Source organism: Vanellus vanellus (assembly GCF_965231255.1).
Source record: "Vanellus vanellus genome assembly, chromosome: 7".
In the NCBI taxonomy this organism is placed as follows: domain Eukaryota; kingdom Metazoa; phylum Chordata; class Aves; order Charadriiformes; family Charadriidae; genus Vanellus; species Vanellus vanellus.
In genome coordinates this window covers 18,501,614-18,527,365 of record NC_138912.1, presented here as the reverse complement: position 1 = coordinate 18,527,365, position 25,752 = coordinate 18,501,614, and the positions used below count along the sequence as shown (strand labels likewise).

Here is a 25,752-nt window from a genome sequence, read left to right as displayed (position 1 = left end):
GTTGCTGGAGGGTCCTTGTGGGGCACCGTACTGGTAGGATCTGGATGCTCTTCTCCGCTTAGATCCAAGAACAACCACTCACATGATTTGTGCAGAAACTGAATCTTGCAGAAGAAAATTTTTGGACAATGGGAGAACAGAATGTGAATTAAGAATCAATATAGTAAAACTGAAATAAATCTCTGTTTCGAAAACTTACCCTACAATTTGACTGAAGTATCTTCTATAGCCTTCTACTGTTTCATGCTTTTAGTGAAAAAGAAAACAAGTTTAGGAATAAAAATACCACTAAGTATTAGGTACAACCCAAGTCAGTGCAAAAACAAACGTATTGGTTACCATGCTTGACTGTGGCTGCAGAACTAATCTTGCTTGTTTCCTTCTTTGTTTTCTGTAGTAATTTTCAAATATTTCTCCATCACCCTAAAACAAGACAAAAGTAGCTAAAATAAGAGCATTGTCTCAGTATAAAAAAAGACACTTCTTTAAATTAAGGGTAGATTTCTTTTAAACGAAGCTACATATTTTGCATTTTTTCCACATGTAGCCCTCGAGCTGACACCAGCAGTTTTGCATGCGTGAAAAATGCAGAAATTATCTTTTTTTTTTCTTAAAGTAGCCTACAGAATGTACTGTAAATAAAAACACTCCTCATGTGCCTACATTTTTCAAACAATATTACACATTTTAAGCAATATTTATGTCTTTAAACTACAGCTTTCAAAGTATATTAATATTTATAGACAAGACATATTACCTATGACTCTATAACGGAAACTCATTGTCTCCTAAAATGCTTCTCTAGGTTATTCAAGAAACTAACTGCATTGTAAAGTTAAGTTACAAAAATGTTTCTGAATATATGATACATCCGAACACTGCCTGCATTAGCTTTGCCTGAGAAAAAAAAACACATGAGATTTATTTAAAGACTTATTCTCTTTGGAATTGGTAAATATAATGACTGTGGATTTGGATTTTTCTCCTATCACAGTCCTCGAAGATACAATACCCTCTGTGCCTAATGATTATATTGTGAGGAATTCAAGTGACATCTTAGCCATCTCATTAAGATGACCATTCAGTAGAAACCATCTGCCCATTTGAAATCAGTGCTACATTGACTCATCTACCTACTGAACGCAATGTAATTTATATGCAAGCAGAATAAAGCAGCTTCGCATTTTAAAGGTTTGTCTTTACCTCATAAGCCTATTATTAGGCCAGTGCTATTTAGAATTCCATTACTTGGACTTCCAAAAATCTTGAAATCAAATTATTACAGAGATTCTATACTACGAAGTCAGCATTACTTACCTAACTCCTTTATAAGATAAAATACTACATTTAAACTTTCTTTATTATAAGTTCATAATGAATATCTCCTCATATTTAGAAATACCGATAACCTAACAAAAATCTAAAAGTAAAGAAAAGAGACTTGGCTTAAAAACAAAAACCCACTTGAAACTGAGATGTGAATTTATCAGAACACTTTCTGTTCCAGTAGAACTTTAGTGTGCTGTAATTTGTACTAACTCATCCTGATCAGACATACTAACCATTCACCTCCAGCCCAAATATTCAATGCAGTTTTCAGATGCACAAAGCCATTACCGAATTCTACTTCCAATGCCAAATCTCTACTCAGTCCTGACACAAGCTTCTCAAGTGAAAGAGAGTAGCTGCTGTTCTCAAATCCACACCAAAAATTGAGATGTTAAATATCTCATGATTATTTATAGACCACACTATCCTATGCAAGCAAGATCAGCAATTCGGGCATAACAAGTATTTTAAACAGATGTTCTAAAGCAGTCAGCAGAATACAGCAACAACCCTGATGATTCACTCACTGAATAAGCAAAGGAAAGGCAAGATAAAATATATCGAAGCAATGCATTTGTTTTGCCCAGCTTCCAAAGGTTCATGAGTTTATATCAATAGAAATAATAAATCAGTTCACACTGACTTATACATTCCAGGAATATTGCTCATGTATCAAGTGTTGTTTCACACTGTAGTTATATTTATTCTATACTGCTATATAGCATTTAGTTAAAACGTAACATTACAGGCCAAAGGGATCAAGCATGTTTTCAGCAGAATTTAAGTAATATAGAATCATAGAATGGTTTCAGTCAGAAGGGACCTTAAAAATCATCTAGTTCCAACCCCACTGCTCTGGGCCGGGACACCTTCCACTAGACCAGGTTGCTCAAAGCCACATCCAAATATACAGCATCTCACATAATATATAGGCTAAAAAAAGGCTCTTTATATATATTGTCCAGAAGTTTCTAGTCTAAAGAAAGGTTATTTGCCAATAAATACAGTCTGTTTGGTGCGTACGTATCTTGCAATCACAAGCTATGTAGTATTCTGAGGTATATAAAATACTGCTTTCTTCTTAAATATGAAAGAGAGTAGAAAACACTTGTCCTGCATAAAACCAGAATATTTTCTACAGCTTTGTAGCAGAGAGAGAATTCACTAAGAAGGTGACATTTGCTGTGAGATAAGTCCTTGATACAGAAATGCAACAGACAGACACCTGGTATCAACTCCCCTCTTTTGCCATCATTATGAAGCTACCTACACTCCAAAAGTCGTATTAGAACAGGAGGTAAATGAGAAGGTCTCCAAGAAGTGGTTAACGCGCAACTCTTGATAATGCTACCATGGCTTATTAATTAGATGATGTTGGGAGGAAAAACAGAAGCCCCATTCTGAAGACATCAACAACCCTTTTTTCTAAGGGACTAAGGGCCTTTGATATCAGAGAGCGTTCCAAGTTGTTTTCTGTCTCCAGTAAATTTGGAAGCTGGAAAACTTTCTGTGCAAACCCAAAGAGCATATCCTTGGGTCAATGATCCAACATCAGGATCCTTGTCAAAATAAAGAACATAATCACATATTTCTTTTAAAGGTCACCTATAAATTTTACTTCCTGTTCTTTTATTATGCTAAAGAAAGAATAAGACAATTATGTCCACTGGTATATTTAAATTTACACATTCTTTCTTATGTTATTTCACACTTATTTCCTCTGTAAAAAGAAATGGTCCACTCTTTTTTAATAGTTCTGGCAGCCTGTCTTTCTGTCCCTCCTGTTCTTTTCATTGAGATGAATAATTACTAATGTAATTACTGATGCTTTTGTTTGGATTACTTTTTTTAAAAAAACCCAAACAAACAGTGAAATAACACTTTAAACATTACTTCAAGACATAAACTTTCACGTTACACAGCTGCAAGGGTTCCATAGAAAGAAGATAACCCAGCCTGAATGCTTGAAGCCAGTTCCAGCTGAGATTGTAGGATTAGCAATACTTAAAAGTACTTCATCTATATGCCCTTGATATTTATTCTATAAGTGAGCTGACTTTGAAAGTAACTGAGACATAGGAAAGGTGAGAAAATAATAAATAATTTGTTACCAAGTTTCCCCCAAAAAGTTTTTGTCCTTGTTAGCTTGTGCATTCTATTTACAGCAGCTAAAACGGGCTATTGTGTCTCTGCCACTGAATCTAATCTAATCTGCCTGACCACAGTCTGTCACAATCTCCAGTTTTTGCTTGCCATTTTGCTCTACTATTCTGATTTCCACAAGATTCAGACTGAATATTTCTAGGTTTTTAAAAATTGATCATATCCCCCCAAACATTTGGGTAACATGGAACAGTTGGGGGAACTGCAAAAAAGTGTTGATACCACTAATGAGGCAGACATGCACCTTCTACATATATTCTTAAGCACACTTAGGTAATTAATGTCTTCCTGTGTGTCCTTTATTATGCATACAAACTAAAACATGCAGTTATGCCCTGAGTATCCATGCTCTACCCATCTTCGCTGGTTCATTGAGAACTACTACTACCAGAAGCAGTATGTTTGCTTGGGAACTATTAGCATATGAAAAATAAGAAAATGAAGATTCAACTTCAAAAAGTAAAACATCTTTTTGAAGTCAGCTTAATACATACCAAAACTGAGTAGATGTGCAAACATCTATAGACTGGAGAAAAGTCTACAAGATCTTGAGCAGTTAAAATCTGAAGAAGAAAAGGGGAAAAAAAAACTTATAAAGCATAAAAATCATATAATCTACAAAATGTGATACATTACCAGCAGAACTTGTCCACTTAATAAATACTTTGTGAGACATCTTACTGGTAAGAAATTATCCCTTCCATTTAAATTCTGTTTTAGTGCCCTTAGTTTTACAGCTGCTCAACTTGGTTCCTTAAAAGCTTGAATATTTAGGGAAGAATTAGTAGTTCAGGAGAGTGTGAAGTTAGTAGAATGATGAATCTAAAGTTCAGATGAATATGGAAATACATTGGGGTTGAATACAGAAGCATGACCAAATCAGGATCAGCAAAAGCCAACTCTGTTGACAGGTTTTATGGCTACTAAACCTACTGTTTTAATAGAAAATGGTAGATGGAGTTTGCTAATGACTTGAAAAGTAACTGCATTAGTCTTTTTGCCATTTATTTCAGGACCCAAAAATGGATGGGTTCTAAATTAATTGCTTGACTCTCCCCTCCCTCTGTATTACAGTACTAGATTTTATCTGTGCTACAGGACCAGACTCCTTTCACTGTGTTTTCAGAGCACCAGATTTAAAGGCCTAAATACTTGCTGGTTTATGCAACTTATGAATACTAAGTATTCGATAGCTGAAAGAGTTCCAGCACAAGCTAAAATCCTCAACACAGAAATGCTGGCTTTAGCAATAGCAGAATATTCCAGTGGGTCATGTATAATTTACAGTGGGCAGGTACTGTATAATGTAAAATGCAAGTGAATTCCACAATAATTGCAAGTTTGAATGTCCCCAAACATGACGCTAAAGCTAACGTTAATACAAATAATATTTTGGCACTATTTTCTCCCCTTAAAACACTGATCTAGAGTAGTGTCCCTTGAAGGTGTTCTCTGGTCCTTCCTAACTTTGACCATCTACAGCATACTGCAAGTTTTGTTCAATAAACCTACAAAAATCACTTTAAATAAGACTTATTTATAAGATTAGTATAAAGTTACCTCTTCTTCATGTTCATCATCTTCTTCAAACGTGCGCTTCAATGTAATTTCATTCTTGGATTCCAAAATTCTGCTTCTAACTAAATGCATATTCCGACCATAGTTTACATTATTCTGCTTCTGAAGAGCGGTACTAAAGGTTTTCTGCTGCTGTGCCTGTTTTAAAAGTAGTACCAATAAAGAGGGATGTAATGCAAATTTCATCACTGATGAGTATATGATATGACATGAAAAACAGGTGGTGCTATTGAACACACATCAATATAACTGCAAGATGTGTGTTCTCAGCCTCCACTGATGATTTTGTCCTTAATCGATTTGGGATGATAAATTAGTTCAATAGCAAATTTCTGCATAATTTTTCCCTAATCCCCAGAATGCAATTTTAAAGACAGAAAGAAATTAAAAAGTAATCTGTAGTTTTCCTGATCATGAAGGGCAAACATAGAATAAATATTTAAATGAAGTACAGTTATCACAGTTTCCAGCTATTTTTTTGCTGTCTTCAGTTAAGCCTCAGTGAGCAGTGAGCTGCAGAAACCAAATGCGCTATATTGTCTTTACTATTGAAAGAAATGCAACAAAGCAGCACAGTATAATCTTGCGATCAAGTTTCATTTATAATAATCAATGTGGCATTTTACAACCTTAGATAACAAAATGGCAACCCAACCTGAACTCTGCCCAACAAAAAGCCAAATGAAAACTTTACTTGCTTTCCAAATAAATTTTAAAAGCATTAACTGTTTCAAAGCTTGCTCAGTACCAGTGCTCTGAAGTGGCAGATTATTTTGTGATGGAACGGGCAAGGGCTCCAGCTGTCCCAGTCTCATCCTGGCTCTCATCCTCTGCCCTCTGTAGTGTGCCCTCTCTAGAGGGTAATATGCCATTGCCATGCTCTGTATCAGTAGTACTTTAGAAAGGACTAGGCAGTTACCTCAACATTTCCTTTAGTCTTATTTATCCTTGCTGGCTTGACAGATGGGCTGCTCTTTGTTTTGGTGTAGTAGCTGCTGCTCTCCACCTTTACTCAAAGGTCTATGTGATGACTCTAATCCTTAGACAAATCTTTTGGGCTAACCTGAGACTATCGACACTGCTGTTTTCAGCAGATAACAGGACTGAAGTCATCCTGTTAGATCGACTTACCTGCTTCATGGCAGTTTCCCCAATTCTGTCAGAATGCTTTCGAATACTCTCTAAGAAATCCTTGAGATCTGACATGGATATTTCTTTTATTTCTTCACGCAGTTTTGGAAGATTTTCTATCATTATCTGGCAAAAACGGTATTGGCTAACTCTAGGAAGATACAGATTTTCTAGCTGTTCCATTGTTTTTAAAGCAGAATAGTACCTACAAAGAGATTAAAATCAAATTATGAAGCTTCTTATAAAATTTTAATAAAATACTTTATCAAGTATAGGATATCAATATGATACACACAATCAATATATATATAATGAAATTACTACGTTCTTAGAAAAATTAAGAAACATTAAGGTCAACCATATAAATCTTTAGTTTGGAAAAAAACAGTGAAGTGTCAGAGTGACTCAATGAAGTAAAAATTTTAAGTAGGCTCCTATGGTATTAGCTGTTCTGATCAATAGATTCCTAACACCACATAGAGCATCTTGCAGAATGAAGGCACTAAAGTCATAACAATTAACATCCCTCCTAGATTGAATTTATCAGGGTTTTTTATGAGTTCTTTTTTCTGAAACATAAATTGCCAACCACCCAACAGCGCAGTATATGCACCAAACAATGAAAAAAAATATCTCAGAAAAGTGTGCCTGTGTGTATCTGCCTTCTTTAGGTATACATGAGCATCCACACATCCACACCCACCCTCCTTCCACCATTCTCAGCTGGAAAAGACACGTATACATTTATCTCAAACAGTACCGTATTTTGCTGTAAATCATGAATCTATTTACTCTTCTGACAAAATACAGTATATCAAGTATACCAAGAAAACAATGACTTTCAACAAGCATTGAGGTCAGAGGGTTTTAAAACAACAAAACCCAGAAAGACTCAGTAATTTTCTCTGTTCTTCCAGGTCCTGTTAGCCTACAGGCTGTAGCAGAAATATGGAAGATATGGCCTGAGAGGGGGAAAAACCAAAACACCAAGAAATCCTTCCTCTCATGTCCATACACTATGCAGATGCTGTACAGTACATTTGTAACTATGTTGTGAAATTTTACATAAGGGACAATGAGTTTAAAGAAATACTCGAGTTAAAACTAAGCATAAAAAGTGAATTAACTGCAAAATAAAATAAAAAAATAAAGACTCAAACAATTTTGACAACAGAAAGCTATCAAATACCGAGACATCAACTCTATTTACTACTACAGTTATTTACCTATCTTCGGTCTCAGTTCTCTCATAGATTACAGGGGTTGTGGGGCCAAGACTTACTTGCTAAAACCATTTCTCAACTTCACGCCTGCAGCACATAAGCAAAACTTTGATGCTTTCAGCTGATTTAGGGAAACATTTAAAGAAGGAAATTTAAATTGAGGGAAACTGTTTTTCCATGCTTCCTCTTATAATCACCTCAAGGAGGCGATTCAGAGCTGAGTCAGGCTCCTATATCCCTGTTCCTGAAGTCGATACCCTTCTCTATTATATTTTCAAATGTCACACAGAATCCTAAGGCAAAATGCTTGTGAAAATTTTTACTTTATTGAAAAGATGAAGTGGGCCAATTCTGGGACAGACAGCTACACTAAGGCGGCAATAAACAGAAACACCATGATCAACAAATCTGTGATGTCAACATCTTAAATAGAGTTGCAGCAGACAGGTTAAACATGAATAGGACAGCAATTAGTTGTAGATGTGACAATAACTTTCCTTTATGCAGTGTTCTTACCAGCCACTCAGCCTAGGAGGCTTTCAGAAAAATGCATTTACTTTGGTCTATTATAACAGAATAACATGAACCGATGCCTTCTAGGTTGGCCTTGAACAGGAAAAGCAGAAAAACTGAGATCAGACTGAGTTAACCCGCTGTTAGTTCCAACCCTTTCTTTCCACAAATACAGAGTACATCCTTAGCCCATTTTTAGCTTTTTGTATTATAACCTTACTTCCCTTTTCTTCATGAAAGTCCTACACAATCAGTATTGGAAAATTACCAAATCATTTTGAAAGGGAAAAGCTGAATATGAGCAAAGTCCCTTCAACTGTTGAAGCAAACCTGGAAAAGTGTCCTTTCCAGTTCTTTTGCTTCTGGATATTACTTTGTAGATGTAGCAAGTAAAACTGAAATACAATTCAAGCTGCTGGCTCCCCTTCTGTAGACAAGCAATAACAAATCATTAATACTTCAGTCATAACTTTTTGTTCCATTCTGAAATAAACACATTGTTTTGAATTTTCTCAATCAAGATATTTCTAAGCTGACAGTTCAGCACAGCCGGAAGATGGGAAAAATCTTCTCTTTTATTCCAGAACACAACTGCTTTCAGGAGACTGCAAATAAAAAGGTTTCAAGTGTAAATTAGGAGCTTTTGTTTATTATATACTTAGTTTACATAAAATATACATAAGGCAACGGGAATGTTGCAGATAAGAAGGGGTCTGGGGGTTTTATATGTGTGGGTTTTGTTTTTTTAAATAGTAAATGACCAAGAGTGCCACATGGTGAGACTTCTGGTGAATAAAACCATAATAGCATCAAAATTGTATAAAAGGTTTTTATTTAAATTATACGGATCAGCTTATCAGAACACTGTTAGTTCATCTGGAAGGTTTTTGACTGCTGTCTCTAAGATCAGAATTAACATAATCCATTTTAAATCCATTCTAGAGTCCCTTACTAATTATATATATATGGAGCTCTGGACCTTGCCCTTTTAACATCTGTTCTGATAAAACACTGAAGTCTTATTAATTTGAAGGTCATTTGCAGGTCAGGATTTAAACTAAAAAGTTTCGCATCTCATTTCACGGAATGATGTATTTGTATATTTTGCTTTAAAAACATTCCATAGATTCAACCCAATGCTGAAGATTTTTACAACAGTATTATTAGTTCCCATCAATCATATAAGGTAAAGATTGACTATTTGGCTACAAACGAGTTAAAGAAGTATCTTCAATGCTATTTTTTTCATATAAATATAGCAGTCCTCTGTCTATTATTCTGAGCTAATCTTGTAAGAATATGTTCCCCAATGCAAAATTTATGATGTAAGCTTTGAAATTGAAGACACAAGCTTGAAACCCCAATAGAGGTCATATGATAAAGACTATCCAGAACTGATCCATCATATGGAACTCATCCATATGATAAAGACTATCCAGAACTCATCCACTGTGATCAGAACCAGAAAACTGTTAGATGGATTTTACTAACACCTCCAAACTATAAAAATGAAAACTTCAAAAACCAGCACGAAGCAGGACTGGAAAAAAAAAAAAACACAAACAAACAAACAAACAAACAAAAAAAACAATAAAAAACCTCAGAAGATTAATATTAGTATTTTACATCACCTTATTCTAAAATTTAGCTGGCATTTTACAAAACATCCAAGTCCCAGACACAGAGTAGTCAGGTCTGAATTAGAATTTGAAATATCAACAAAAAAAAATCCAAAAGAAAAAGAAAGTGACCATTACTTCAGAGTACATAAAGTTATGTTAGAGTACACATTAAGTTACGTTTTAAATGACAGAGAATTTTTAAGATTTTTATCAGCAGACTGTCATTTGAAGGCAATTAATAGAAATACTGTAATTTACTAAAAAAGCCCCATCAAGTTAAACTACAGCAGTCAAGAAGCTGCATAGGACAGGAGCAAGATGAACTCAAAGGCTGTGAACTTTACTGACAATAACGCATTTGTAGACAAGTTGTTTGAGTAAAGAAACATAGTCATGCCCCAAAATTTCCTGCTGAAAAAAAACAAGAGGGGAGACAATAACCTTAAAATTCCCATTCTATTTCAATTAAGGACAAATTTGATTTACAAAGAAAAAATAGTTTTCTTCTCCTACTTTTGTGTTTCCCTCAGAGTAAAATTTGTTTTTACCAAACAAATTTAAGGGACATCATTGGAATTTTTCAATTATACTGCATAGAAGTCACATTCACAGAGATCTTGAAGATGATATGTTGAAATTGCAATTGAAAAAATCTTTCACCACAGGAAAAACTATTTGTTTATTTTGTTTTTAAATCTAGTTGCCTTAATAACTCTAAACCTAATTGTTAAACTTCCCCAGCATACCAATTTTATCAGTTGCCCCAAAGGACCATGAGCCAAGATCGAGGCACTACTAACTCTGAAACGTCTATAAAGTGAGTCAAATGCTCAGTATTTCTGAAAATCAGATTAAAGAGTTGCTGTGTGGAAAAAACATCTGTGGAATACCTTTTTCATCCATTATGATGCAATAGGAGATTTTTTTTTAAAATAGAAATTATCAAACAAATAGGGGTGTGAGAACCATGAGAAAGAAAGCAGCCAACAGTTCAGTATCAAATATATATTTTGATGGGGTTTTTTGCCAGATACATGATTCCTCTGGGAAGTATTGATTTGCAGTTGGTAAAATCCAGTGCTTCATTTTGACATGGTTCCAAAACAATGCAGAAAAGCAATATCAAATCACCATCATGTTTTTTTGTTCCATTATCTTTCCATACAGACATGGGTAGAACCAAATTATATAAATTATGAAGATTTCCTATTTGCATCCTTTATGTCTTCAGGTTTATTTGAATGCTTGGAAGGTTTATGCAGAGAAAGGTTGCTTGACCGTCTCAGTGAGACTTAGTAACCTAAATAACTAATCAACTCTGTCTTTCCCACAGTTAGGAAGAAAGCTTATAGTAAGGTCAGAAAACAAATCCAAGTCTTTCAGGGCAAAAAGCCCACTCTGAAAGACCATACTCTTTCTTTAGTCCTTCTCACAGTAGATTCAAGAAGATTCAGCAACAACCTTTGCAGGTTGATTTATTTCATTATTTTCATTGTATAGTGTGTTTGGGGTTTTTTTTGTAATACTCATTGTCGAAGACGACTTGCAAAAACACCAGTTCCAAATTAAAAGACAGTATCTTGAAGCAGCTGGGAACGTTCTCCAGAGACATATAAAAATGCAAATGCACCGGCCGTGGTAACAGAGCTCTATAAAATGTGCGATGATCTTATCTCCAACTTAAAATTAAAGATCTAGGTAGCTCAGTTTAAATGCAGAGCCCCCACTAGGCGTTTTGGAGAATAGTGGAGAAACCACGCCTCTCCCTTGTGCTTCCTCAGCTAAGACTTTAAACCCTCCATAACTCTTTCTAGCCAATTGTGTCTGTTTAAAGCGGATTCCGCAGTTACTTCCTCTCACAACTATAGTTCTTGTCAACTTGTGTTATGCATGGCTCAGGAGACAGATAAATAGGATACAGAGCCTTTCACCTCTAGGTCATCAGTTCAAACATAGCCCATGTTCTTAGGGACCAAAAGTTGCTATCAACAGATGGCTTTTTGGACTCCTCAGTAAACCTCCATTCCATCTGCATAAACCGGTATGTATTCCAGACCCAAAATCCCGCATTACCTTAAAAGGTTCTGCCATGGAGACAGAAAATGGAATTCCAGTCCTTATCCTAAAACAACTGTCCCCCAAAAATATAGAATATCCACACTTGCTTCTTCCCTTCCTTTAAACATTGGAAATTCATAGTGCAAGACTGTAAGACAATGGAAGAATGAAAATATATTCTAAAAGGCTGCAAGCAGAGAAAGTCAAAAGAAAACAGGTTTGGTTTTTTTTTTTCTTAAAGACCAATGAAAGCTTTGCCGCATTAGCAGACCTCAGTTGTCGTGGTTTAACCCCAACCAGCAACCAGGACCATACAACTGTTTACTCATTCCCCTGCCCCACTCAGTGGGATAGGGGAGGAGAATTGGGAAAAAAGGAAACCTTGTGGGTTGAGATAAAAACAGTTTAATAGAACAGTAACGGAAGAGTAGATAATGATAATAATAACAATAATGATAAAAAATATACAAAACAAATGATGCAATACAATTGCTCATCACCCAATGCTCGATTGCCTAGTCCGTCACAAACAGCGATCACGGATTCCTGTCCCCCTGTCAGCCCCTATTTATATACTGAGCATGGCATCTATGGTATGGAATATTCCTTAGGCCAGCTTGCCCTGTCTGTGCTTCCTCTCAGCTTCTATGGGAAGCTGAAAAAGTCCTTGACTTTTGTCCTGGCTACACTGCTTGCACCATTATTCAACATTATTCTCATACTAAATCCAAAACATAGCAGCTACTAGATAGAAAATTAACTCTATCCCAGCTGAAACCAGGACATCAGTGAAGGTTTGTGAGAAAAGTTATCTTTGCCTAAAATAAACATTCCTCATTGTTTTGTTAAGACAGGGATTGTGAATGCTCCTCTCTGACTCTTCCAGGAAACCTTCACAGCAAAACCTAAAGTCAGTTTTGAAATTCCTTGTACCTGCACACACCAGCTATCAGGTCTTTGCACTGATGCTATGGATGTCCTTGCTATTGCTCAATCACTTGGTGATAAAGGCCAGGTACACTCAACTTTTTGGATTTTTTGCCTGATAAGCCACAATTAAATTACCATTTAATTTACCTGCAGTTTCCACGGGATAGCCACCTCTAGGCTGTATTATTGGAAATTTTAAGTCACGCGCAAAGTAGTAACTGTAGCATAGCTAATGAAAGAGATATCTGAGCTGGAGCAGTAACCTGCAGCAGAATCTAAACCTTCTGCGCTCCATGTGATTTCAAGGTATGGTACATCAAAGCTATGGCATCTCCCCACTCCCTTAGATCTTTTTATGGTATGACAGTGACATGTCCAAACCCCTCAATTTAGTATATCGTCCTCTGACTTTTAAGACTTCCTGCCTGGCAACTCCTTCCACAGGGAAATTATCAGATCTGAATGTCTTAAATAATAGAAATTTAGTTTTAAAGATTACTGATGATTTCTCAGAAAGAGTATCAACCATCAGTGGACCCTACAAAACTACTAGTGAACATGGAGTCAAAATGCCAAAAGCCATCTGCAATTTTATCTCACCTAAGTGATCTCTCCATTATGACATTAGGAACTATAGCTTTCCCTTGCAATTCTAAAACTGGGATGCTGCTTGTCTTGCCTGACAGAGCAAGGGAATGGTAGAACGCAGGCCTTGATCACAGTCTTCCCATGTTTTGAACACTCTAAACGTAGCACACTCTGCAGACCACCTTGCAGAGGGAAGTGGTGTGATTCAGACAGGACACCCTGCAGTCTGTTCTCTGGCCACAGTAGCAAGGGCATTGGACTGTTTACACCTTTCTGCTGCACTGCTCCAAGAGCACTGCAACAACGTGCTGCCAGCTACTCTTAAGCAGATGTCAAACCAGTGTCCTTGTTCAGAGGAAACAGTGTATAGTAGTCAAGCTGATAAGATCTACCACACTGGTTCACGCCTAGCAAGTTTTGATTGTAGTAAGAGCCAGCGTAGTACCATAGCTATTAGGTTATTCTTAAAGCTCTTATATTTCTGCCGACAACCTCCCGGGCAGCATGCATGCACAGGTATCATATAGCACATATATCACTGTCGAAGGTGCATCAGATTTGCTGCAATACTGATTGATCTGACACTTATAGTAGATCTGACGCATCTTGACCATGTCTGCACACAGGCGTTAGAGCTGGTTTACTCATACGCTGTGGCTGTTGTTGAGGATTTTCAGATGTCCAAAGGTATGGCAGGAGGTGTTGGCTACCCAGACAACAGAAATCCAAACAGTCCAAAAGTAAATCTAGATTACACAGTAGTCCTGTAGGCACCTGGCTATGCATAGCTAGTTCCAAGGGAAACAGTCGGGTCCAGACAACCTTGTTAGCAGGAGCTCCCTGCAGTGGTGCCAGGCACACAAAGAAGCAATGACAATGATCGTGAACCCAGTAAGGGAAGACACAGAGCAATCGGTGTGACCAAGGCTGTATGAAAAGCAGGCAGGGATGAAGGTGGCAACGATGATGTAGAAATCAGAAAGAAGAAAACATCAGCAGCAGTATTCCTGGTGTGTGTGTGCATGAGGTGCAAGGCAGCAGCATCAGCCCCAGAGGGACAGGATGACAGCTACAGGGGGTCAGGGGCAGCCAAGCTGCCACGGAGAGAGAACTGGGGATACTGGGGTTACTCAGAGGGGCTCTCTGAGAACATGGAAAGTGAAGACACAACAGAGGAAGGAGCAACTGGTCATGTACCAGTTAAAAACCATTATTCTAGAAATTTATTTTTAATTATGGTTTTAATTATTTTTTTTTAAACAAGTCAATTTGTCATAGAGGGAAAAAAAACGAAACCACAACACATTTTCTGCACTTCATTCTCATAGTCCCATGTACACAAAAGATTAGTATAGAGATACCAGATAGGTCCAAAGAAAGTATATGGACTGAAACGTCCTTTTTTCTTGGTTATGAATTTGATTTAAATATATCATGATAGATTAATTAGGTATTAATGTACTCTGAAAGATCTTTACTCCCTAAGGATCTTATTATTCTTGATTCTTAAACTGTTTTAAGTATTAAAAAAATAACACACTTCACATTTTGTAATCATAATTTCACTGCATGTCATACTCATTGAAGTAAACACTATTTTTCATGGCAATCACTAAAGCTCCTAAAGTTCTTTATATTTAATATAACATTTGTTCACTTGCAGTGACATTCTCTAAAGACGAACAATGTATTACGAAAAGACTACATGTACCAAGCTACAGGACCTAGAATACTTACTGGTCTACATTAGTGTTTGCTATTCTATCAGTTTACTTACAAATGTTGTATCTTACTTGTAGAAATAAGTTCACTCACCTTTTTACATTCATCTGTTCTTTTAGTTTGCTGTACATTTCCAGCACTGCATAAAAACAAGCAGATTAACCCATGGATCTTATTGTGGCTTTAGTTAATAAAAGAGGAAAATACATACTGTAAAGGACAAAATAAACCATAGAAAAAAATATGCTAAATTTACCTTATTTAATTCCTATGGCAACATAAATGTGATAAAACTAGCAAAAAAAAAAAATCTAGGATGCAGCTAAGAAAGAAAAAAGAATCAAACTCTCAACAGCTTTTAAATGAAAAAGAATTAAGATTAAACAAGACAGTAGACATTATATCAAGCATATTCATTCACTTACTACATACCATAACCTTATCTGCATTACCAGTCTATGACCTGTCTCCATTAAATGGCAACAGTACCACCTACTGTACTCATAACAAGTCAACAGCAAGATTTTACAAAGGAAAAATTCTCAAATCTGTTTTACCCCAATATCACAAACATGATAAAACCCTTATAGAGCTGTGTGCAATCCTATAGTATTATCTTCCTGAAATATCATTTAGAGCCCTTATGTTTTATAAAAAAAAGTCTGTAATGACACAGTTAAAAGTACAACGCTGAAATAGAATCATTAGTATTTTCCCCAGAATTCAAACAGTGCAAAACACCCTCTTAAGCAACAAATACATTGTTCATCTTATTAAAAATATTAGTTCATTTAAAGCTGTATATGGCTACACTGCTTGCATCATTTATGTCTGTCTCACTGTCTTCTCACAAAGTGGCATAATTCTTCTACATCAAATATTGGAAAAGACATGGAACCTACATGTTGACATCTTTTTAAAACCTGGGGGTTTTTTTGTTAAACTGAATGTTACAGAAGCACAAGTTAAAAAACAAAATTCTTTTCCATTTTGGCTATTGTGACTTACTTTATTTAATTTGCCATCATATTTAGCTATAGGTCACTCACCTGGAAGACACAACTGTAGTTTTTCCACAACTGTTGTAATATTCCGTTGCTGAACTCTACATCGGATGATTTCTTCTGTTTGGGCTATCACCTTAGAGATTTAAATAAAAAAAAAAAAAAAAAAAAAAAAGAAGAAAATCACCATTAAATTATGCAAATAAATTTAATTTCCTACAAATATTCCTAATGCCCATATAGGAAGCACCATTTTCTCACCTCTTTCCCAGCATCCTGAAGCCTTCGGTTGGTATCAGTAACTTGGACCTTAAAAATAATTTCACCTTTGTTAGACAAATATGCATATATTGCCCTGATGTGACTGCTCACCCTTGTAATCAGATCATGCTTCATGAGAAACTTAGAACAAAGAAATGCAAATTCAAATTAACTCTACAGCTTGAACTTGAACTTTTGATCGCAAAGGGCTTTTGTTAACTTCAATTACTTATGACAGTTCTTTCTAACAGATTCTGTGGCAAACTTCTCAAATTTACTTGGGATTTTTGAACTTTCCTTGTTTCTGTAGGTCTGTCAAACAATTCAAATCATTGACCCAATTGACCACTGGTCCCTTTTTGATAACCTCAATGAGCTCTATGGGCCATTCATTGTCTGTAAGAAATGGTGATTGCATTTTATGGTAATTAAACATTCATACTTTGCTGAATGCAAACACTGGGTGGTTGATTAACATCAAACGTGGAAATCTCCAAACCACAGCAACATTTTAATGCTGCAGGTGCAGGCAAAGCTCGACCTCAGATTTTCCCACATAGTAAGTGACTCATTAGGTCATCATAATAAGGAAGCACATTCTAGTTTATTAAAAATCTCATTAATTTCTGAACAAAGATGCTCAATGACCTCATTGACGCTGTATTTGGTCTCTTGTTATCTGAATATCCTTTATATAATGCTCTTCTAATCATAACCTCTGATGAACTATGCTCATTCTGTCTGGTGTGCATATTTTGCTCTCAAAAGTGTAAAGAGAGCTAAAAGGGACGGATCTCATAATTCACTATTCTGCGTTCTGAGTTAGGAGTAAATCTTAGTTCTCATTTCTAACGAAAACTACTAACTCCACCTACTCTCCTACTCATTATAGAAAATTTACTTTTCATGCATAATCGCAATATCTTTCTTTTTCTAATCAAGATTTTATTTTTTTCTAAGGTCTGACATGTAAATGCATGATTAGAAAAAGACCAGTGTAAGAAAGATTAGTTTTACCATTTGTTGTTCTTTACCTTCTGAGCAAGCCTTTAGAAAGAGCAAAATAACTTTGGTAACATTTTCTGAAAACATACATTTAAAAAAAAATCAGAATTAGATCTAATAAAATATTCAGCCTTGTAAATGTAAGTTACTAGATCAGGCAATACAGCTCTAATCACAAATCCTAAATAATCCACTTTTAAAAAACTGTTGCAAACATCAGTGTATGTGACAATCACTAAATTCTTATTCTTCAGTAAGAATGTCAAGTTCCTTCTTTTAAATTAAAAGACAACGATATATGAAACTCTGAAAAACTAGTTCCTTACCTTTAATTTTTCTGCATCAGCCCTAACTTTAAGAAGTTCTGTAATAGCATCCACAAACCCCTGATGGTGAAAATTGCACATCTTTTCTATCTCCCTGTCATGGTTACGTATGCAGGCATCTAGTTTTTCCATAAACCTCTGGTGTGCATTTGGTTGGTCATCATATACAGACCTGTTAAATACAAATAAGAAAATCAAAGTTTACTTTCCCCCCCGTTAAAAATAGTATGCAAGGATCTTTATTGAAATCTCTCTCTGAAAAAGAAAAGCATGCAAACTTGATGTTACAGTGGCATCATTTGTGATCCACTCCACCAAAATCAGCATTAAATGAAAGAGATGGCGCAAAACTGAGAACTGAACCCAGCCCTTATGGCATTAATCCAGGTGCTTAACCAGTTACATCATGGTTGACCTGAGCCTCACTGCTCTGTTATTTATGCCCTAATGCTCAAATACGGGTACAAAAGAATCAGTTTCTCCGACCACCTCAAATAGCATGGATCGCTTTTCCATCAAATTCCACTCTTTGCTAAATATAAAGAAGTGCAAACATACAAATTTGCTTTTCTGGTATTCCTAACATCAGAGTTACCCAACTAAATCAGGGTTGGATGCTTTCAGGCAGAAGGACCGGAGCACTGAGCGGCAGCAGCCAGACCCCTGGCGGAAGGCAATCCCCACTGCTCCCTGCCTCCTCCTGCCTGCACTCAACGTCTCCCAAAGCAAAACCGCGACATGCACATGCCTAAGGCTGCTACCTCAATAGGATCTAACTTTCAGGAATGGCTAAAATCAGGTCTTTGGGCCTCTTTTACTCATTGTTCGAATAGTACACTTACAAACCTCAAGGAGGAAACATGACTCCTGGAGAAATTACCGTTGTAGCTTGTTGAGCTGCATCAGAAATACTAAGATGGGTGGAAAAATGCTCAAGCGTAAGAGCAAGCAAAGGAGACTGGGCAATTTAAAGCTTCAGACTTTAGCAAAGGAAGCAAGAAAAGAGGTATTACAGAGAACTGTACTGGAAATAAAAGGAATGAAGTCTCCCAAGGCAGTTCCAAAATTTAATTAATAACTTGATATAGCAACAACAGCAAAGACAGGCAATTTTTGAAGCAGCTTTACAGACAGAATGAGCGCAGCAATACGAGGATGATTTAGCCATACATATGCAAACATGTTTGTACTGCAAACTACAAGTGTTCAAAAAAAATAATCAGGAGATCAAAAATCTTTAAACTGCTTTTTTTAGCCTCTAATTTCCTTTCATAACTACAAAGTTTTCTCCAGAAACCCATAAAGAGAAGCTGCTTTAAAAAAAATTAAAAAATAATCTTAAGATGGGGACAAGAAAAGGCTAAAGTTCTGATGATCTCAATGTTGCTTGCAGAAGTACAGTCTTAAATTCAAGACTCAGGCAACAGTGAGTCAAAGCCTCTAAACCTCTTGAGGAGAGAGAAAGCACTTCCCTCCTAGTCTTCTCGGAGAAGTATGACTTCCCATATTCTTCAAGATCCTCTTTTCTAACCAGACAGCTGGGCTCTGCCAAGATCTGGGGTCATCACCACCCGTTCAACAAACCTATAGCTGAGTGTCTGACAAGAACTTTGCCTTTCAAGGAAGAAAAGGGTATAGAAGAGATTGAAAAAACTCTTGTAACTAGATTCTGCATCCTTTTGAGTTCCTTTTGACCTTGGAAAATATACTCAGAAAAGCAACTGAAGTTAGAGAAATAAAAAAGGTAATAAGCGGTCCTACATGCCAAAGGAAGAAAGCCAATTCCTGATAGCCTGCTTGCTACAGATATTTTCTCAAGGAAAAATCTATTTAATAAAATATTCCTAGAATATCCCCCTTTTGCTTATGACAGGAAAATAAGGCTATGGTACTGAAAGGCAGGCTCTTTCCTCCAAAGTGCACCAGGGGAAAAATATAAGATTGTTGACTCATAAAGTGGTTCACAAAGGGAAAAATACCCCTCACCCTTTCCACCACTGCAGTTTGAAATGACAGCTGGAAGGAGCAAATGTGTGACAGTGAGTCTCTCCTCCTGAGGTTCTTGCCTGACTGCCTGAAAGGGACCCCCTCAGGGCTGCCCAGGATGACTGAGGTTTAAAGGGCTGTGGTGGAAGATCATGAGCAACCCACACCTGCCAGTGGGAAACACCTGCACCCAGAACCTGGTTCTGGCTGAAGGGAGAAGCAGCAACCTGGCCTGGGAGGAAAGGAAGGTGCAAGACACACAGTCAGCGTTGACCGAGCTCTCATTAGGCAACCTGATGTTCTGCAACTGAAGACATACAGGGAAGCATGTACACCATATCACTGTTACCTGTAAAAAAAATGGGGAAGGGATGAGAAAAAGGTTCAACAACTGATGTTGTCGTGCCCCAAAACACATGGTACAAGCTGGTTACATGAGTGCTGCTCTGTCTCTATAAAGGTCAGAGACATTGGAACCTACAGGGTGGACATAGAGGGACATCCACCTGCTTCCAGACTACCGTTCCGGGAAAAGAAACAAAATTATTAGGAGGACCAGAGGCATCAGGTAGCGCCTTCGCAAATATCAGGCATGCATGAGCTTCCTCTGAATGGGCTGGACTCACCATCTGTACTGCACAGGATGCTAAAGCAAAAACCAGAAAAAAGTTCAATTTATTACTACTTCCTTGAGCCTTTTATTTAAGGGTGGAAGGAGTCTCCAAGTTTAGGTCTCCTTCCAATGTTGTCAAAGGGAAGTGAGAAAGGAGTATTATTATCACAGACAGAAGACTTCCACCTATCGCTGTGTACTTGTAACTGTAAGTTGCGTAACACAGTGGTAAGTGAAAACAGTAGTAAAACACAGTAGACCAAAAAGACCTAAAATGAGAACAAGGCTGTAAAAAGATGGTGCAAGAGGAACTCCATACTTGAGTTTGTACCACCAAACTTTCTTTGGTGGTAGCAATGCACTGTCTTTTTGGACTTAGATATTGCCTGATGACTTTGGGGTATCCAGTAGCTGCAGTTCAGCATGGCTGTCTTGACACCTTTTTATCAATTTCAGATCTGCCAACACTGGCAGACATACTGTTAAAATATTGAGAGGGAAATAATTTCTGTTCAGGAGATTTCTCTTTAAAATGTTATCAAACAATTGCAGACAGCATAGCCAGAAATTCTGGAAGCACACACGATGTAGTGTAGGCAATACAGTATTCACTGTTATAAATTCAGTATTTATTATTTTTTCTCAATATTAAAGCTACTTATACTTCAGTTTACTGATAATAAATAAAGTACTGATTGATAATTCTCACGGGCATTATCACAATATTTAATTCAAAATCATACAGGGAATGTTTAGAATTGAGGGGGAAGAAATCAATACTCTGTACATCCCGATGCACTGCCTTAACCACAAGATTACCCTTCCTTATTAAAATAATAGTTACTATTTTATGTTCTACCTTGTACTTTTTTTCTGCAGGGATACTACTAAAATGGTGATCTATGATCTAAACCAGCTCCTTAAGATTCACAAGTAGTATAAATTCCATATTAATTACATATGTAGACAGCTCCATCTTGTGGGAACAATTACAAATCAACCCTCTTTAGCAAGCTAGCGAAAAAACTCCAGAGACAGAACTACTTACCTTTAAAGAAATACATCATCACAGCGTTTAAAAGAAATTCACAATTTGTATCACAACTGTCTGATCTAGGTGAGAAGTACGAAGACAAATTAAACAAGTTTACTAACATCCTCTAGACTCTGTACTCGCAGGACACTATACACACGCTATTTCAGAGGCTTCAGAAGGAAGTCTGACCTACAGCACTGGCCTTTTTGAGAGTGTACGTGCACTCAAGAGCCCTGCCATCTCTGACCATGGACAGGAATTAGGCTCTCTCCAAACCACAAACACAACTGAGGTGACGCATGTCTGATTTACCCATTATGGAACACCATGCACAGTACAGTAAGGTTTTTTTCTGATACTGAAGCTTATATTCCATACACACACCTCAAAAATTACCTACGCTTATCTAAATAAAGTAATTGCTACCTTTGGATAATTACCTGAAGGTGTACATAGCAACAGAATATGGCACTGCAAGCAATCTTGATAGCAATTCAGCACTTTTCAGAGTTAAACTATCAGGCAGACAAATCACCATATTGCAATATCTTGGAGAGAGACACAAAATCCTGAAAGCATCCTATAGCTAATTCTTTTAAATTACAAGACAAAATTAACAGAATTTACAACACACACGCACAGAGTTCTGCTGGGAAGAGAGTGAGAAAGTGGTAACCCTTCCAGATGCATTTCTTCAGGAAATGACTATTACATGCAATTACATCTACCCTAAAAATATCTCTCTCTCTCTCACTTCAAGTTGCTTCACGTATGTCAGTGGGAAGTGCCATAAAAAGTGGCAAACATGCGTAGGTTATCAAGAGAAATTTTATAGGTTGTGCTGGTTTTGGCTGAGATAGAGTTAATTTTCTTCATAGGAACTAGTATGGGGCTATGTTTTGGATTTGTGCTGGACACAATGTTGATCAGACTGCTGCAGTTACTGCTCAGCAGTGCTTACACAGAGTCAAGGCCTTTTCTGCTCCTCACAGCACCCCACCAGGGAGTAGGCTGAGGGCACACAAGAAGCTGGGAGGGGACACAGCTGGGGACAGCTGATCCCAACTGACCCAAGGGATATCCCATACCATATGACTTCATGCCTCAGTACATCAAGCTGGGAGAAGGAGGAGGATGGGGGAGACATTCAGAGTTACGGGGTTGGTCTTCCCAAGTAAGCGTTAAGCGTGATGGAGTCCTGCTTTCCTGGAGATGGCTGAACACCTGCAGTGTGGGAAGCACCCTATGGGAAGTAGTGAATAAATTCTTCCTTGGTTTGCTTTACTTGCGTGCACAGCTTTTGCTTTACCTTTTAAACTGTCTTTATCCCAACCCATGAGGTTTTTTCCTCGCTTTTACCCCTACAATTCTCTCCCCCATCCAAACTGGGGGGAGTGAGCAACTGGCTGCATGGTGTTTAGTTGCCGGCTGGGGTTAAACCATGACACACGTGTAATACATAGTTCTTTCAATTTTTGTTTACATTTATATACTTCTGAATGAAGAACCCCAAGGATCCTCTTCAGCTTTATGGGCCCCTGAAGTGGGTCTGAAGTACGGCACAAGTCTGAATGGAGCAAAACTAAAAGACATGGTCAGTTTGTATTACAATTGTTTTCAACCTGTAATCTATACAGCTATAGGAACCTATACACTACTAGTGGTCGATTCACATCATGAAACTCTGAAGAGAAAGCTTTCACTCAGTATGAGTCTTCAAACTGGTGGAAAAAAAAAAAAGATAAAATTACTGATGTTGAAGACAGAAGTTTGAACTTGATTTTGGCACTAAAAAAAAAAAATACACAACATAACATCTTAATTTTCAATCTGGAATAAGAGAACATTAATTGAGTGACTAGTTAGACATCCGTACTGCGAATCAGCAACAGGGCAGGCACTATTTTCATTTGTAATTGATGGGGCAAGCAGGGCACCCATAAAGACCACAAGCAGAGCTGAAAGGTTTTTCTGGTAATGTGTAGCAGGTTATTTGTTTATATTTCCCAGAACTCTGCATATAGGCAGACAGACCTTTTTTTCTGACTCATCCCAACAACTGGACAAAATGAGTCATATTAATGCCAGTCTAGGTAAAGACAAGATAGTGCAGAAAGTACTAGAATGAGGAAAAAATGAACGAGGAATAGTCAGAGACCGCTTAACCTAAAGGAGAAAGATGTCTCAGTCGCTGGCTCAATTTTATTGCAATAGGCATATTTTTACCTTGGTCTTTTCTTACCAGCTGGGCTAAAGGAAGAGAGACAAGCATAAACAGATTTGAATTCAGGTGTCAAAAAATGAAGTAGAATTTCCAGATATGCAACCATTTTCCAATTAGAGAAAATCAAACAAGGTTACTTTATACCATAAAAAACTCCCTAAAATTTTTAGTTTCAAAACACAATATGAAAAATATGTATTTAATAGTTCTTGACTTTTTTTTGTGCTTACATGCAAAAATCTATTGAAGCACCAGAGGGCACCATTCTACGCACAAAAATACCAGCCGTTGAGTAAGCAAAAAGGCTAATCTCTAGAGAGCTAAAATTCAGTCAAGAATCATAAAATCTAACCTGCCATGAATTACACCTGATCCTTTACAAAATAATACTTTAAAAAAATAAATTATCTTCAAATCATCTGATCCATTATATAATGACAACTCCATACATATGCATTGTAACTCTAAGCCACTATCATAGATGTCTTCACAAACAGTGAAGTACAGCTTACAGTACAGCTTCAAAAGTATATTTCTGCTATCGTTTCATATAAATATTTTCTGTGCATGCAACCAGAACATAGGTCATTAAATGTCTGAGTGCAAATGGGATTAAAAGACGATCACCATTTCACTAGGGAAGAGGGAAATAAAAAGTTACAGGTCAAAAAATATCATAAGCCCAGAAATTAATTTAATACATTGACCAAACTACTGGAAAGGTAGGCAAAGGAAGTGCATATAGACCAGTAAGTGCAAAAAGAGAGGAAACTAAAAATACATTTTGAGAGTTAAGCAAATACCCCAGATTTGCTTTTTCCCTCCTCATCCCCAGTCTTCACATCTACATCATCTTCCCACTAGAAAATGAGAATAATCAGAAACCTGAACACAACTTCCACTGTAATCTACTTGGTGGGAGTTTAGCATGGAAAAGTGAATTGCAAGAGTGATCACAATGAGAACTAAAGTGATTTTGTCCCTTATATCTATGGCAACAGCTGTAACTTTTCAATAGTAAGCAGAACTGCTCAGGTACTCAGGCTTCAGACAAAAATTAACTTGAAAACTTAATTTTATTAAAAATAAAAGCTCCATACTTTAATAAAAAAATGATTCAGAAGATAATATGAATTCCTGGTTGGTGATAAATAACTGTAAATTAAAAATAATTACTAAAACAGTCTATTACATAAAGAAAAAAAAATAGTCAACAAACCACTTCTGGGTTTTTAAAAAAAATCTATTCTTTCTTGAAGATTTGGGGTTGCTTTTTTTTCTGTGCATGCTTGGTTTTTTAAATGGGCAATGGTTCAATTTTTAACTGCAACCCATATTCAGGAGAAACATCTCTGAGCTTATGTAATTACTGTAAATTTTTTAGAGTGAACAATTGTCTTCCTGGTAATCATTTATAATAATAGGTTCTAACAGCAGCAGACTTAAAACAGATCATCTATTTAAAAAATAGCAAAAAAATGTCAGAAAATAGAGAAAACACACCAATCTTTTTACAGGACAAAGTAGCTCCTCACTAACGACTTGCCACCTTCCACCATTTTCACATACCCCCAACCCATCCTGTTCTGCCCCATTTCTAGGACTAATTGCAGGTTCCCCACCCCTGCCTACATTGCCACAACGTCTTTCATTTCCTGATTACAAAAGACATATGAAGCAATTAAAAACTGTATACACACACTTCTTTCAGGGTACTGATAACCACTTAGGAAGTGCCAATCAATCAGTTACATATCCATGAATACTGTGACGATGATGGGAACTACACATATCTGCACAATAGCTGTAGAAGTTTGACATGGAACATGAACCTGACCACACAACTTCTGAACTGCAAGGGATGCAAGAAAAAACGATTCACTTGTAGAGCTTCAGATTTAGCATTGTGGGAAAAATTAATTTTTAACTGATCACTTTGATCAGTTAAACCAAGTCACAAAAAAACCCCTCAGACATACAATTTTAATTTCATTTTTCAAAGTAATACTTAAAACAAAACACACACACAAACCAAGTCTCAAATGAAGAAACTGCGCTTGTGGAAAATCATGGTTTTAGAATTCATGTCTTGCTACCAAAGCCAATTTTGCACTGAGGCTAGAAATGCTCTCAACTAGCTCCCATACACACATTGCAAGAAGTGTCCCAGTAGACATTTGTCGTCTCCCTCCATTTATTATTTGATTAAAAATAAAAGATATTAAATAAAGTTATAAAATAAAATAATATTTACAATTCAAATTTGTATTATGAGCTCAGTGAGACTGATGCCAGCACAAAATACTGATCACGTAAATTAAGATTTTGCCTTTAAAACGGACCTGTCATTGTGACTATAACCATGGCATCCCTAACCACGATACTGTATCACACACTCCATTTAAGTTGCAATTTCACAGGAAACACTGCAGAAACTTCC

General features: G+C 36.8%; 1 protein-coding gene across 2 annotated transcripts in view; it reads right to left on the bottom strand.

Annotated features, from left to right (window-relative positions):
- EXOC6 (exocyst complex component 6) overlaps positions 1-25,752 on the bottom strand; it is a gene marked incomplete at its 5' end in the record, with an annotated part of 96,090 nt that overhangs the window by 57,575 nt on the left and 12,763 nt on the right. For both annotated transcript variants that reach the window (XM_082486183.1, XM_082486182.1), the window contains 9 exons: positions 200-246; positions 340-423; positions 3,987-4,055; positions 5,053-5,208; positions 6,202-6,406; positions 14,951-14,996; positions 15,907-15,997; positions 16,123-16,170; positions 17,454-17,625. In XM_082486183.1, coding sequence (XP_082342309.1) covers positions 200-246; positions 340-423; positions 3,987-4,055; positions 5,053-5,208; positions 6,202-6,406; positions 14,951-14,996; positions 15,907-15,997; positions 16,123-16,170; positions 17,454-17,625 — 918 coding nt within the window. The remainder of the gene's footprint in view (positions 1-199; positions 247-339; positions 424-3,986; positions 4,056-5,052; positions 5,209-6,201; positions 6,407-14,950; positions 14,997-15,906; positions 15,998-16,122; positions 16,171-17,453; positions 17,626-25,752) is intronic.